This window comes from Astyanax mexicanus, chromosome 12 (genome assembly GCF_023375975.1).
Source record: "Astyanax mexicanus isolate ESR-SI-001 chromosome 12, AstMex3_surface, whole genome shotgun sequence".
NCBI classification, from domain to species: Eukaryota; Metazoa; Chordata; class Actinopteri; order Characiformes; family Acestrorhamphidae; genus Astyanax; species Astyanax mexicanus.
In genome coordinates, this window is record NC_064419.1 from 28,414,509 (window position 1) to 28,427,645 (window position 13,137).

Sequence of the window (13,137 nt, forward strand, 5' to 3'; positions counted from 1 at the left end):
ACCCAGCTGTTAAATATAGTCCTTTTATTTGAGCTAAACTGCTGATAAGGTGCAGTTTCCAACTAGATTGCAGTTCCTGCAGAAACTGCGAGTGTGACTGCAGTGCTGGCTGCTATCTGTGGTGGTTGCTATGGTGTTGTTAAGTGGTTGCTAAGGCATTGCTATGATATCTGTGGTGGTTGCTATGGTGTTGCTAAGGGGTTACTAGGTGGTTGCTTAGGTGTTGCTATGGTATCTGGGGTGGTTGCTAAGTGATTGCTAGGTGGTTGCTAAGGTGTTAGGTGGTTGCTATGGTATCCGAGGTGGTGGCTAAGGTGTTGTTAGGTGGTTGTTATGGTATCCGGGGTGTTTGCTATGATGTTGCTAAGTAGTTGCTAGGTGGTTGCTAAGGTGTTGTTAGGTGGTTGCTATGGTATCTGGGGTGGTTGCTATGGTGTTGCTAGGTGGCTGCTAAGGTGTTGCTATGGTATCTGTGGTGGTTGCTATGGTGTTGCTAGGTGGTTGCTAAGGTGTTGCTATGGCATCTGAGGTGGTTGCTATGGTGTTGCTAAGTGGTTGCCAGGTGGTTGCTAAGGTGTTGCTGTGGTATCTGGGGTGGTTGCTATGGAATCCGGGGTGGTTTCTATGGTGTTGCTAAGTGATTGCTAGGTGGTTGCTAAGGTGTTGCTATGGTATCCGGGGTGGTTGCTATTGTGTTACTAAGTGGTTGCAATAATCTGATATATTAGCCAGATAACGATAATTACCACACCTATATGAACAAACGCTGTGTCCATACACGCGTGGTCTGTGCTGTGTTCACTTCTCACAGCCGCGTGACACAGTTTACTATGTATTCATCTGCGCTGCACGTAGAAACCCTGTGTTTGAAAGCGCAGCGTTCAGCGTACAGTGTTAAAGCACAGATATTTGCGCTAAAACACAGAATCTTCTCGTTATATTTACTTTTTTTTGTATATTTAGATTTACTCCCACACCAGACAGCTCTTTATAATTTTATTTATAATTTTTCCCATTTTCACCCCAATTTACACGGCCAATTATCCAACTCACTCATTAGGACTCCCCCTATCACTAGTGATGCCCCAACACACCAGGAGGGTGAAGACTAACACATGCTTCCTACGATACATGTGAAGCCAGACACTGTTTCTTTTCGAGCTTGGAGGAAAGCGCAGCGGCTCGGTTCCGGTACATCAGCTCACAGACGCCCTGTGCTGCAGACATTACCCTAGGAGTGATGTGGGGAGAGAGCACCATCTACCCACCCAGAGGGAGCAGGACCAATTTTGCTCCCTCTGACGCCGGCAGCTTGATGGCAAATCTGCATGAGTGGGGGTTCGAACCTGCGACCTCCCGCTCATAGTGGCAGCGCTTTAGACCGCTGGACCACTCGGCACCCTAAACACCAGACAGCTCTGACCAATCAGAGGATGCGCATTTTGGTGCATTTAGGTTTATGCCTGTGTGAAAACAAACCAAACAAAGGGAGAAAACTCTCCAAGTAAACAAACTCATCCACTGATTCGGACCAGAGAAATGAACTACAGGGCATGGGGCATGTGATCATTAAAAGTGATAAACCCATATAAATTCTGCTTTCTGATTACTTAGCAAAACTATGACTAATATTAATGTCCTATTAGCATCCACTGATAGTTAGCAAAAACTCTTATCAGCAACTGCTGATGAGTAAAACAAAATGCTGCCCAGCCGGCCTGCCTGGAGATATCCAATTTGTGGTTCCAGCGTTCCAGAATCAGGCCTGTCTCATTATTCAGCAAAGTTAAAAAAAAAGAGCATTTTAATCCCCCTTTTTCTTTCCTTCCTTTCTGTGTTCTCTATCTATCTCTTTCACATGTATCGAGATGCCCTGTTCCTGAAGACGCCCAGCCTGGCTCTCCTTTTTACTGCTGCCTGCTCTGATTCATTCCTCCTGGACTTTACAGAGATGAGCATTTGCTCAGGGTATATATTAACACAAAGCACAAAGGTGCTTTGTGTTAATATATAAATATCTTTTTATTAAATTTATTTGAATGAAACAAAATGCTGTTAGTTTAGCAAAAACACCATCTAATAATTCCAATGAAAACACTGTCTGATATCAAATGCAGTTTGTTAAACAAAAAAAAACATGGTCTGATGCAAGTGTTGTTTGTTTAGTAGGGCTACAATTAATGACTATTTTACTAGTCAACTATCTTTCGATTGTTTGTTTAATTAGTCGATTAGTCACAATTATTTGTTTGTCATGCGCTCCATTGGTTCATTGCACTGGAGACGAGAGCTAAACTCTTAGGCCGCAAGATCAATTTAAACAGTACATTTTGATAGTTTATGTATCTACTGTATATTAAAGTTTGAAAGTATATTATAGGAAACATTCACACAGGCTGGAAGTTACTATTTTCAGGACATTCTAGGATACTTTTTTTAGTTTTTTCACTTTTCCCCCCCAAGGAGATTCCACCCTAAAATTATTGTTTGTCTAAGAAAATAAAGTTTATTATTTTTTTTACGATTAAAGTCTGTAGTTACTTTAACATATAACTTAATTTTGATGGTGTGGACAGAGTACAGTATCTCCCTAAACCTGCGTTCACACTAGAAAGCAACAAAGCGACAAGCGACCATTCATTTCCTATGGCAGGGCACGATTTGTCGCCACGACTGGCAAGAGATGACAAAAGACGAAAAAAAAAAAGCGACACGGAGTTAATATTTTTCCAACTTTATGCAAATTACTTATGACGCGGTGAACTTTTCTGAACTTGTTCAAGTTCATTTTACTTTTTTTTGTGAGATATTCAAATAAATACTTTTTTTCACACTACAAGCTAGAAATCACTATACGTTTTTTGAAACTGCTCATTGTAGTTCGTCGGTTGGTCTCTCTCTCTCTCTCTCGTCATCGCACTCCGCACTCTCGTCGTCGGGCTCTCTCTCTCTCTCTCGTCCTCGTGCTCCGCACTCTCTTCGTCGGTCTCTCTCTCTCTCTCTCTCTCTCTCTCTCTCTCTCTCTCTCTCTCTCTCTCTCGTCCTCGCGCTCCGCACTCTCGTCGTCGGTCTCTCTCTCTCTCTCCACTCTCGTCGTCGGTCTCTCTCTTTCTCGCCCTCGCGCTCTTGTCATTGGTCTCTCTCTCTCTCTCTCTCTCGTGCCCTTGCGCTCTCCGCACTCTCGTCGTCGGTCTCTCTCTCTCTCTCTCTGCACTCTCGTCGTCGGTCTCTCTCTTTCTCGTGCCCTTGCGCTCTCCGCACTCTCGTCGTCGGTCTCTCTCTCTCTGCACTCTCGTCGTCGGTCTCTCTCTCTTTCTCGCCCTCGCGCTCTTGTCATTGGTCTCTCTCTCTCTCTCTCTCGTGCCCTTGCGATCTCGTCGTTGGTCTCTCTCTCTCTCTTTCTCTCTCTCGCCCTCGTGCTCCGCGCTCTCGTCGTTGGTCTCTCTCTCTCTAATTCACGTTCAAGTTCTTTATTAAAAATGTGTTGCGTTCAGTTCAACGTTCACGAAAAAAATTAGCGGTTTCAATTAACGCGTTCTTTTGAACTCGTTCAAGCACAACACTGGCTGATTTGCTTCTACCATTTCTTTGGACCAATCACATACAAGGTGGTCCGAGGTCCTCAAGCTTTTGCTCTCTGAACTTCTGGTTCCTTTCACATTTCCTTCCTTCCTACCACACAGAAACGGCCGAGAGTCTGGTAAGTTTGGGAGTCAAAGCTGCAGAAAAAAGGGTCAAGCGATTCCTCATACTTTTACCATAATTTCCCTCCAAAGCGTATATTTTTCAAGTTGGAATAAAAATGATTGGATGGTGAATATTTTATATATTTTTTTTAACCATTTAAGTGGTCTTAATTTAATTAACAGATACATTTTTAATACAAAAAAAAAAACATTTAATAAACATTTTTTAGTGCTGTTAAAGCAATAAAATTTTTTGTGCCTTTTCCTGCTCAGGATCTCTATGACCCTTTTCTCACATCTCTCTCTCTCTCGCTCTCTCTCTCACACTCCATCACACATTAAGTAAGCGTCTGCAATGAAATTCTGTGTCGACAATTAATCGTTGCAGCCCTATTATTTAGTGAATCTATGTCTGATTTATAATATTGTTTGTTTAAAGAAAACATTACCTAATACTGAATGCTATTTGTTTAATGAAAATCATTGTCATATACCAAATGCAGCTTGTTGAACAAAACCATTGATCGAACTGAAGAAAAAAAAAAAGTTTCATTTGTTTAGCAAAATCATTGTCTAATACTGAAGGATGATTGTTTATCAAAAACATCATCTGATAGCAAATTCTGTTCATTATGCAAAAACATTGTCTGATATAAAACTTCAGTAAAGAGCCAAAGAGCTTTAAAATGGAAAAAAAGAAAAAAAAAAGTCATTATTTAACAAACTAACTAACCAGCTGCCTAGGCATAAAACACCACTGCTTTATCAAACAAATATATGTTATGAGTTTGATTCACAAATAAAACAACAAAAAAGGTCTTCACAGACTCGATCACAGTTCTCTAACTGAGCGGAAAGACAGAGGAATGTGTAGAAAGGTGTGTGTGTGTGTGTGTGTGTGTGTGTGTGTGTGTGTGTGTGAGAGAGAGGAATGTAAGAGTGATGGGACATAATGAAGCTGCAACAGTGGATGAGGAGAGAGTGATAAAGAGCAGAAGAGAAGGAAATGAATGGAGGAATGAATGGAGAGAGAGAGAGAGAGAGAGAGAGATAGGAGTGTGATGGAAGGACAGAGAAGGAATGTGTTGAGCAGCTTACCAGCTGTGAAGCACGGTGCAGAGCAGCCAGCTGGTTCAGATTAACCTGCACACTACGGAACATTAACCTGAACATCTTCAACAGCATCCAGCTCACCAATCTGAGAGAAAAACACAGACAGAGAGAGAAAGAGTGACCGGTCTGTGCTTCAGTTGAAGTGTGTGTGTGTGTACATATTGAGTGTGTGTGTATGTTACAGTAGTTGTAGTGTGTTTTGGAGCTGGACAGACACACAGACCGGAGCACAGCAGGACGCACAGCTGTCTGAAGCACAGCCAGAACGCTGCCCAATCCTTCAGATCCATCCTCCTCACTCACGTCCTTCTGTCCTCCTAGACCAGTCACTGCAATCACCCTACATACACACACAAACACACACACCCACAAGTACTAGAGATGTCCTTGATCTGATCATGTGTTTGGAAATCGGGGAAAATGACAATTTTTTTTAAAGATCAGAATCAGGTGGAAAAGATCGTTCAGGTAGTGGTGAGTTGAGCCGTGTGTGATATATGTCGTATGTTATCGAGTATGCTAGCAAGGACGCTAATCCTAAAAGCAAGCTACTCTCCTATCTAGCTACCTTCATTTTCCTCCACACTAGGGGTGAAACGATTACTCGAGTAAATAGAGTTACTCGATTAAAAAAATTGATCGATTAATTTTCTGTGCCTCGAGGAATCGTTTAATTAATTTTAAAACGCAGAGCACTGAATTTAGCGCGGACTGTGAAATAGCGCTCTTAGCGTTACATTACGTCACCAACGAACAGGAATAAGGTAACAGGAGGCGGAGTTTTTTGGAGCGGACAGCAGGTAAATTTAATTTATAATGAATCAATGAGATTAACATTAATGTACCTTAATAACATGACAGCGCTGTGGAGTGGTTAGTTTATTAGAACGGAGATAAGTTCTAGACTTAATACTGGCTTCATGTAAACAGTAAACACAGCGCTGTGGAGTAAATACATGTTAAAGTTACTGTATTATGTCATTTAGTCTTAGTTATGTCAATTAATTAGATCTGAGTAGTGTAAAACGTAAATAAATAATAAAAGAAAAACATTATTCCACAGGTATTTCCAAAAACATCCAGGAAGGAGAATCCACTGACTTGATTGCAGGGAGCTTATCCAACACTGGCAGATCTGCCGTCTCTGCTGTTAAGAAGCTAAGATGCACAACATAAAGCCAATGTTTATGCCGTTAATTTTGATTAACGCCCTATATTTAATACTTACAAGAAATCCTACGTTTAAATAATTTAATTTAATTAATTACATTATTAATTATTAAAATATTACTTGTGATATTCATGTCTATTTTGTGTTTTATTTATTTCTATTTGTATTTGCAATGTGGAAATGTATGTTGTGAATTAAAAAATTAAACCAGTTGGTCATTTCATTATTAAAGCAACACTAGGTATGATTTCCTTGATTTTTGATCTTTTTAAAGAAGTAAAATTACAGCTTGAAACTCACTGCAGCGCTGCATTGAGGTGTAATAGGAGGAGTAGCGGTGCTCTCGTGTCTGTGCCGGAGCTCCTCTAAGCTCAAACCAGACTCTGTAAGTTTTCAGAGGCAGCCACGACCAACGCTCGCAAGAACTGTGACCTGCTTTCCGACTTTTAGTTCTAACAGTTCTACAAGGACTACTGGTTCATTCTTTACAAACTAACATACAGACACTCTGGCAGAAGCTGGAAAGAGACCGAATGTGTCTGTGAAAGCCAGAAAACAAGAAAGAGAAACTAATCCGACTGAAACATTTATTACACTCTACAACTGTAGGGGGAGCCCACGAGCACAAAATCTCAATCCTACCTAGTGGAGCTTTAAGTGAAATTTCTTATTTTATGAAATCTCTTATTTTAGGTTTTATCTGATTACTCGATTAATCGAATTGATTTTTCAGTAGAGTACTCAATTACTAAAGTAATCAATAGCTGCAGCCCTACTCCAAACTGTTGAAAACAGCAGCATTGTGATAAAGACTCTCTCTAATATACAATACGCACCTACACTAGTGTATATTTCTTGATATTTTTTTTCTCCATTTTTTAACATTGAAGCTCTCAGTTAAACTCAGTAACTCATCACATTACAATATTCTACTTAAAAAAAGCATAAAAGCCAGGCCTAAACTCTATACTATTAAAGTTAGAGTTGTATAGCTTTAGCTGTTTTCTTTACCTTTATTTTCTTTTTTTATCGTTTTTAGTTATTGCTTATTATATACATTTTTTAATCCTTAATGTGCTTAGTTTTATTTATTCTTTTGTACTGTCTGGCTAGCATAAGTAGAAATCTGGAAATCTAAACTATAAATAAACAGAAGTGCTTTACTCACCCAAACTAACAGTTTTCAGTAGAGAAATCTGTGTAGATTAACATCCAGCTCTCGTTTGACATTAAAATTAATGCATCTTATTATCTGATGAGCCTTGTGTATGAAAATAGTCCAGAAAATAGACGTTTATTGATAATGTGCCTTATAATCTGGTGCGCCTTATAGTATAAAAATACAGTACTGGTTTAGACATGACTTTGACCTGAAATGACTAAAACAGAAAGAGCAGCAGGTCATGAGGATAGCGGCGCCTGATTCTGTCTCCAGCTTGGGATGGTGGGGTTCAGGTCCAGATTCAGTGTTTGGATCGCTCTCAGACTGATTAAAGCTTTTACACACAAAGAAAAAGGACTAAACCCAACCTTAAACCTGAAGCTTACCCTAAACTCAGTTACCAAATTGACCCTTAATCTCTGGGTAAAATCAGGACATTGTTGTGAACGAATACAATGACACACAAACACTCACACACACCAAGAGTCACAGGACAGCACACTACCCATTAACAAAGCACACACTGTCCTCACTGTGGCACACACACTCACCCAGTGTCCCTAAAGAGGCCTGTTTATACCCTTGGCATGAAAAACGTCTGAAAGTGAGAATGTTGTTTTAGACCATAAAAAAATGTTATTTAAAACGTCAGGGACCCAAATAAAGTTAAGACCCGCGGCAAAGAACAGAAACGAGGGAGTGAAGAGAAGGCAGGGGTGTGCTGGGTGGTTTGTGGAGGAAGAAAAGAAAATGAGAATGAGAACAAGATGAGAAAAAAAGGGACAAAATGCAGGACCCAGAGTTAAAAGTGACAAAACCCACAGCTCACAGGTAGGTCGATTTACTGATTAATGAACAAGCTTGTTAAAATAGAATTCTGCTAGAATTCTGGTTTAGATCTGCAAGTCCTAATATGAACATGACACAGACTACAGAGCAACAACTCTATGAGAGTAAGTGCTCTTTGAAGAGCTCATTCTTTAGGAGGTTTTAAAGGTGGTGAGGGAAGCTCCTGATCAGGCTGCACTGCATTTGTTTATGATTTAAGATTTATTTCTAAATTTCCCCCATTTTATCTACGCTGATTGGCCCACCCATGTCTCACCCTGTATATCCCCGATCGCTAGTGATATCACAACACCAGGAGGGTGAAGACTAGCAAATGCCTCCTCCGATACATGTGAAGTCAGCCACCGCATCTTTTCTTGCAGCTGCTGATGCAACATTGCTGAGTAGCATCACAGCGCACTCGGAGGAATGTGCAGCTGCAAAGAGAGCAAGGCCAGTGGTGCTCTTTTAGGGCTTTAGTAGCTCTAGTCTCTCAGTACCGGAGCCCTGAGAGAGCACAAGCGGCCTTGCTCTCTCCCTCTCTCTTTCTCTCTCTTTTCCAAAGGGTGATGGCTGCAGCACAAGGCGTCTGTGAGCTGATGTATCGGAACCGAGTCGCTGGGCTTTCCTCCGAGCACGCTGTGATGCTACTCAGTAACGCTGAATCAGCCGCAGTTGAAAAAGAGGCAGCAGCTGACTTCACATGTATCGGAGGAGGCATGTGCTAGTCTTCACCCTCCTGGTGTTGGGGCATCACAAGGAGATGGGAGAAGTCCTAATGAGTGGGTTAGGTAATTTGCTCTGTAAATGGGGGAGAAAATGAGAAAAAAACAACAACAAAAAAAACAATGATAACTTAAGTTGTCTACACAAAAACGTAACAGAAAACAAAAATGGAAAAATGAGAAATTAGACAAATGCAGTAGGGGAGTCAGAAGTGCCTGTTTTGCAGCTGTTCCTCCGCCCAGTACTCAGGAAATGCCTCCGTATCGCTTCTCGCTCTGCCTCGCCATGCAATACACCAAATCAACATAAGTGTCCAATCAGCTTCGGCCTGCTCAATATTAATCAAGGTGCTGAAAGGGTGTAATCAGTCCCAGCAGCATCGTCTCAGCTATACCTCAGAGGAAGATTGGGGGCTGTACAGCGAAGCAGCCCGAACTCATCTTCACTGTATTATAATGGAGGGAAAGAATACAATAGAGACAAATCACTATAGAGCTGTATATATTTACAGCTGCTGTATTCTACCTGTCTCCACTGCAGATCCCCTTCATTCTGTCTCCAGCAGGACTGGAGTGAACTTTACGACCCAAAACGAAGAGCACGGAGCACACTCTCCTGACTAGCCATCCGCGATACCTGCAACAAATATACAAACATACACAATAAAACATTAGCTTTTACTGAAGATGTTTGGAATATTAAAGCTACTCATATTTTAATATAAATAAATGTCTTCAATGTAATGTGAAGTTTAGCAATTGCATAGTAAATGTGCTCAAAAATCTTGCAGAACAAATTGCTACAACAGTTTATACAAAACTATATATATATATAAATAAAAGCACTTCTGCACAAATATATTTGTTAATCTGAATGGCTAAGCAAGCAGAAGGTTGTCTGATTTCCAAAAGCCATCAAAGGAAAAGATGACACATTTCTCTTCAATATTTTAAGGAATAACTTTTTTCACTTTGATCTTTTACAAGGGCCTGAAGCAAAGTTTCAAAACCCTGCATAGTCGGTACTTTGCAACAACCCTTTGGCGAGTATCACAGAGTATAATAAACACTTTTTGTAGCAGCTTCTGTAGAGCTTCTTTTGTAGCCCTCTGTTTGGGAGATTTCTTTTGCTCATTCTTTGCTGTAAAAAGCTTCTTGTACAGATTTCTAAGGATGTTTAGGTGGGGGAAATGCACCCTTTGTCGCAATAGATTTACACTATATAACCATTATATAACCAAGTATTTGAACACCAGCTCATCAGGGGTATTAAAAAAATACAGTAAAGAGTTTTAAAGCTGTAAAGATTTGAATGCAATCAGTCCAGTCTCTGGACTGTGATACCCAGAACTGACATCACTCCCTCAAACAATCAGATGTCATTGCCTACGGCACCTCTAGGGGGTCAATTACCAGAATATTGAACACACCTGTTTTGAACATTGAACACATGCGTTTCTAACATTGAATGATTGAATGAATCTATTCTCATTTTCAAAAAATAGATTTTTTTGCGAGTGCAGCAACTGTACTGCAGAGCTTTTTAACTGTACCGCTCCAAAGAGCTCCGCTAGATAGTAGCTGAGCTCCACAGGACAGTGGATGAACTCCGCGAGACAGTTAAAAAGCTGAGTTCCGTGAGATCATCCGCATATCGTATGATCTCGCAAGACTGTTGCCTGCTTCATTTTCCTTCACACTGTGGAATGAGTGTCTCTGTGCTGAAGACTCTCAGGCTCTCTCGCTTTCTCTCTCTCTCTCTCTCTCTCACCCACAGACATTCACCTGTGCACATACATATACACACACAGGTGATAGCACATTTTCTTTTCAGTTTTGTTAGAATATACAGATACACTTTCTTTAGTTTATTTCCTGCATTAAAGCTGCAGGTTATACTCAGAAACTTGGTACATTATAGTATTCACTTATTAAAAAAAAAAAAAAAAAAAGAGGGGGGCATTATTATAATATAGTAAAATTTCTCCATCATATACTTTATAATATAATAAAACTCTGGTCAGCCATAATATTATAATCACCTTCTTTTTCTGATTTTCTTGTAGCTGTTTTTAATATCACCCTAACAGCATTAATCCTATATTTTTTTAATTAATCATTTGATTAATTGAAATAATTATTCTTTTTTTCCCCAAGTAAATAAAAAGTGTGTCAAATAGCCTATAACATATCGGGTTTCCTTATGGATCATTAGAGATATCTTGATAAAAGCTATCTGAGAGTAAAAATCCTTCACTGATGCTCCTTTCTTTTTCCACAATAATCTTGTTTAAATGTTGAACTTTAACATGTCTTTTGGAGATCAGTTCATCGTGTACTCACTGAACTATTCACAGTGACAGCAATTACGACTGAGGTACTCAAACTTTTTCATACCGCCGCACCGCCTCCTTCAGCAAATGAGACAAAATGAAAACAATCGTGGCTTAATTAGCATGAGCTAAACCAATCATATCTGCTGTCGGAATGTTAATTAGCTCCTCAAATGAGTGAACATGTGTTTTCATTTGGTTCTCTTGTTTCGGGACACATCAGAAGGCTTGACAGGAGCGGCAGCATGTGTGTCGAGGCCTTCTGAAGTGGAGGGAAATGAACGCGCACTGAGAAGCCCTCTTGTCTCCGGATTTGAGATGTGCAAGAGTCAAATCCTATTTATCTGCTCTAATCAAGTGCATGGAGTCAGTGCACGCGGCCGGAGGAGAGCCACTCCATTCTAAACATGCCTGGCCACAGTAATACGGACAATGGAACAAACGCAGAACTTCACAGGATTAATATCTCTGCAGTAGTGCTGTGCGATATAACGATAAATATTGTGGGGACGATAGAAAAGTGTCTCTATCATTTCTACAGCAATTTCATCAATTATTCATGCAAATATATAAAGTAGGCTATGATGAAATGTATTGGCGTGGTCACTTTGCATAAACTCTGTTTATATAAGTGATAATAAAGTAATCTTCGCAAAAAAAAAGCTTCATAATGTGGTTTTGCGACATGATGCTGCTTTACGTTATTTGACGGACACTTTAAAAAATGTTAATTGAGTTTATTTTGATAACTCAATTTAAATACCTGTATAATTAAAAAAAAAAAAAAAAAAAAGCTACTGCATCTACCTCATCTGTTTCAATTTCATACATAAATATTGCTGCACTAATAGGTAGTAATTCTCATTTATGAAAGTTTGGTTTAATGTCACTTTTAAATAAAGTTGGAAAAAAAGGATGCATTGATATTATTTAGTCATATTTTTCGAAGAATAACTGAAAACATACTCAAGTGCGGTATATCATGATATATATATATATCGTTATCGTGATATAAAAAATTCCATATCATGATGTATGATCTTTCCCATATCGCCCAGCACTACTCTGCAGGGAAAAAAGAGTGAGATAACATTCTAAAGAAATTCAATCAAAATGAAAAAACTTCCAAATTTCACTGAACTAAAGTTAAAGATTTTGGAAGATTAAGAAATCAGACCGTATGAAAACTCAGTGTTGTTACATTTTTACACATGTCTGGGACTACATTCTACTTACAATTTCCGATATGCTTGAAACTCATATTGACAAAAATCCATGTCTTTGTTTATTAAGTGATGACAGTTCTTTTACATTTACACTACTTCAAAAGAGACTAATCTTTGCTGGCTTAACAGCTGCTAAAAAGAATATAATACTTAATTGGTTTAATCCCAAAACAAGACTCTCAAAACAATGGCTGTTATTCTATCATGACATTGTCTCTCTTGAACAGACTACTGCAATGATAAATAAAGCTAAATCAGCTACACTTATGGGGTGGGATACCATCAGATCAACCCTTAAGGACTTAAGGGCTTTTATCTCATTAGCCAGTATTAGACACTCACCTTGTATATATTTTTTTCTCTATTTATTTGGTGTGACAGTGACTGAGATGCTTTATCCTTTATATCTGTATTTGTTGCATTTTCTCTTTTTTCTGCTGAAATGTAAACTCTAAACTTTTGTTAAAAAAAAAAAAAAACATTACTGGGAAACCTTTGCTGTGCCACGTGAGTCAACACATAACTGAAGGATGTTCCTGAGCTTTCAGTATCACTCATAACTACTCTGCCCTCTTCATATTTTATACAACAGTTAGTTCCGTCCTCACAATCTGATTGGTTGAGAAGTGCTGTAACTGGGCTGATATTAGTGATAACAGCACGGCATTCTCACACTAAATCCGTATCACTCCTCGAACGCGTTGCCGAGTAACGGCATACACACAAAAGCTATTTTTGTATCATCATCAGCAGCAGCAGCAGCAGCATTAGCTTAGCACAGGCTAGCGCCCAGCCATGGCACGCTCCTCGCCCACAGTCCAGCGTGTTGGATTGTCTTATGTGGGGAAAAAAAGAGAAAGAAAAAAAAATCAGTCCCCTCGGCTGCACTCTGA

The 13,137-nt window shown here is 39.6% G+C and overlaps 1 protein-coding gene across 4 annotated transcripts in view; it reads right to left on the bottom strand.

Annotated features, from left to right (window-relative positions):
* gpat2 (glycerol-3-phosphate acyltransferase 2, mitochondrial) overlaps window positions 1–13,137 on the bottom strand; it is a 95,370-nt gene that overhangs the window by 52,877 nt on the left and 29,356 nt on the right. For all 4 annotated transcript variants that reach the window (XM_049485656.1, XM_049485655.1, XM_049485657.1 and 1 more), the window contains 3 exons: window positions 9,212–9,322; window positions 5,023–5,139; window positions 4,785–4,884 (listed from right to left, as the gene is read on the bottom strand). In XM_049485656.1, the coding sequence (XP_049341613.1) occupies window positions 4,785–4,884; window positions 5,023–5,139; window positions 9,212–9,322 (328 nt within the window). The remainder of the gene's footprint in view (window positions 1–4,784; window positions 4,885–5,022; window positions 5,140–9,211; window positions 9,323–13,137) is intronic.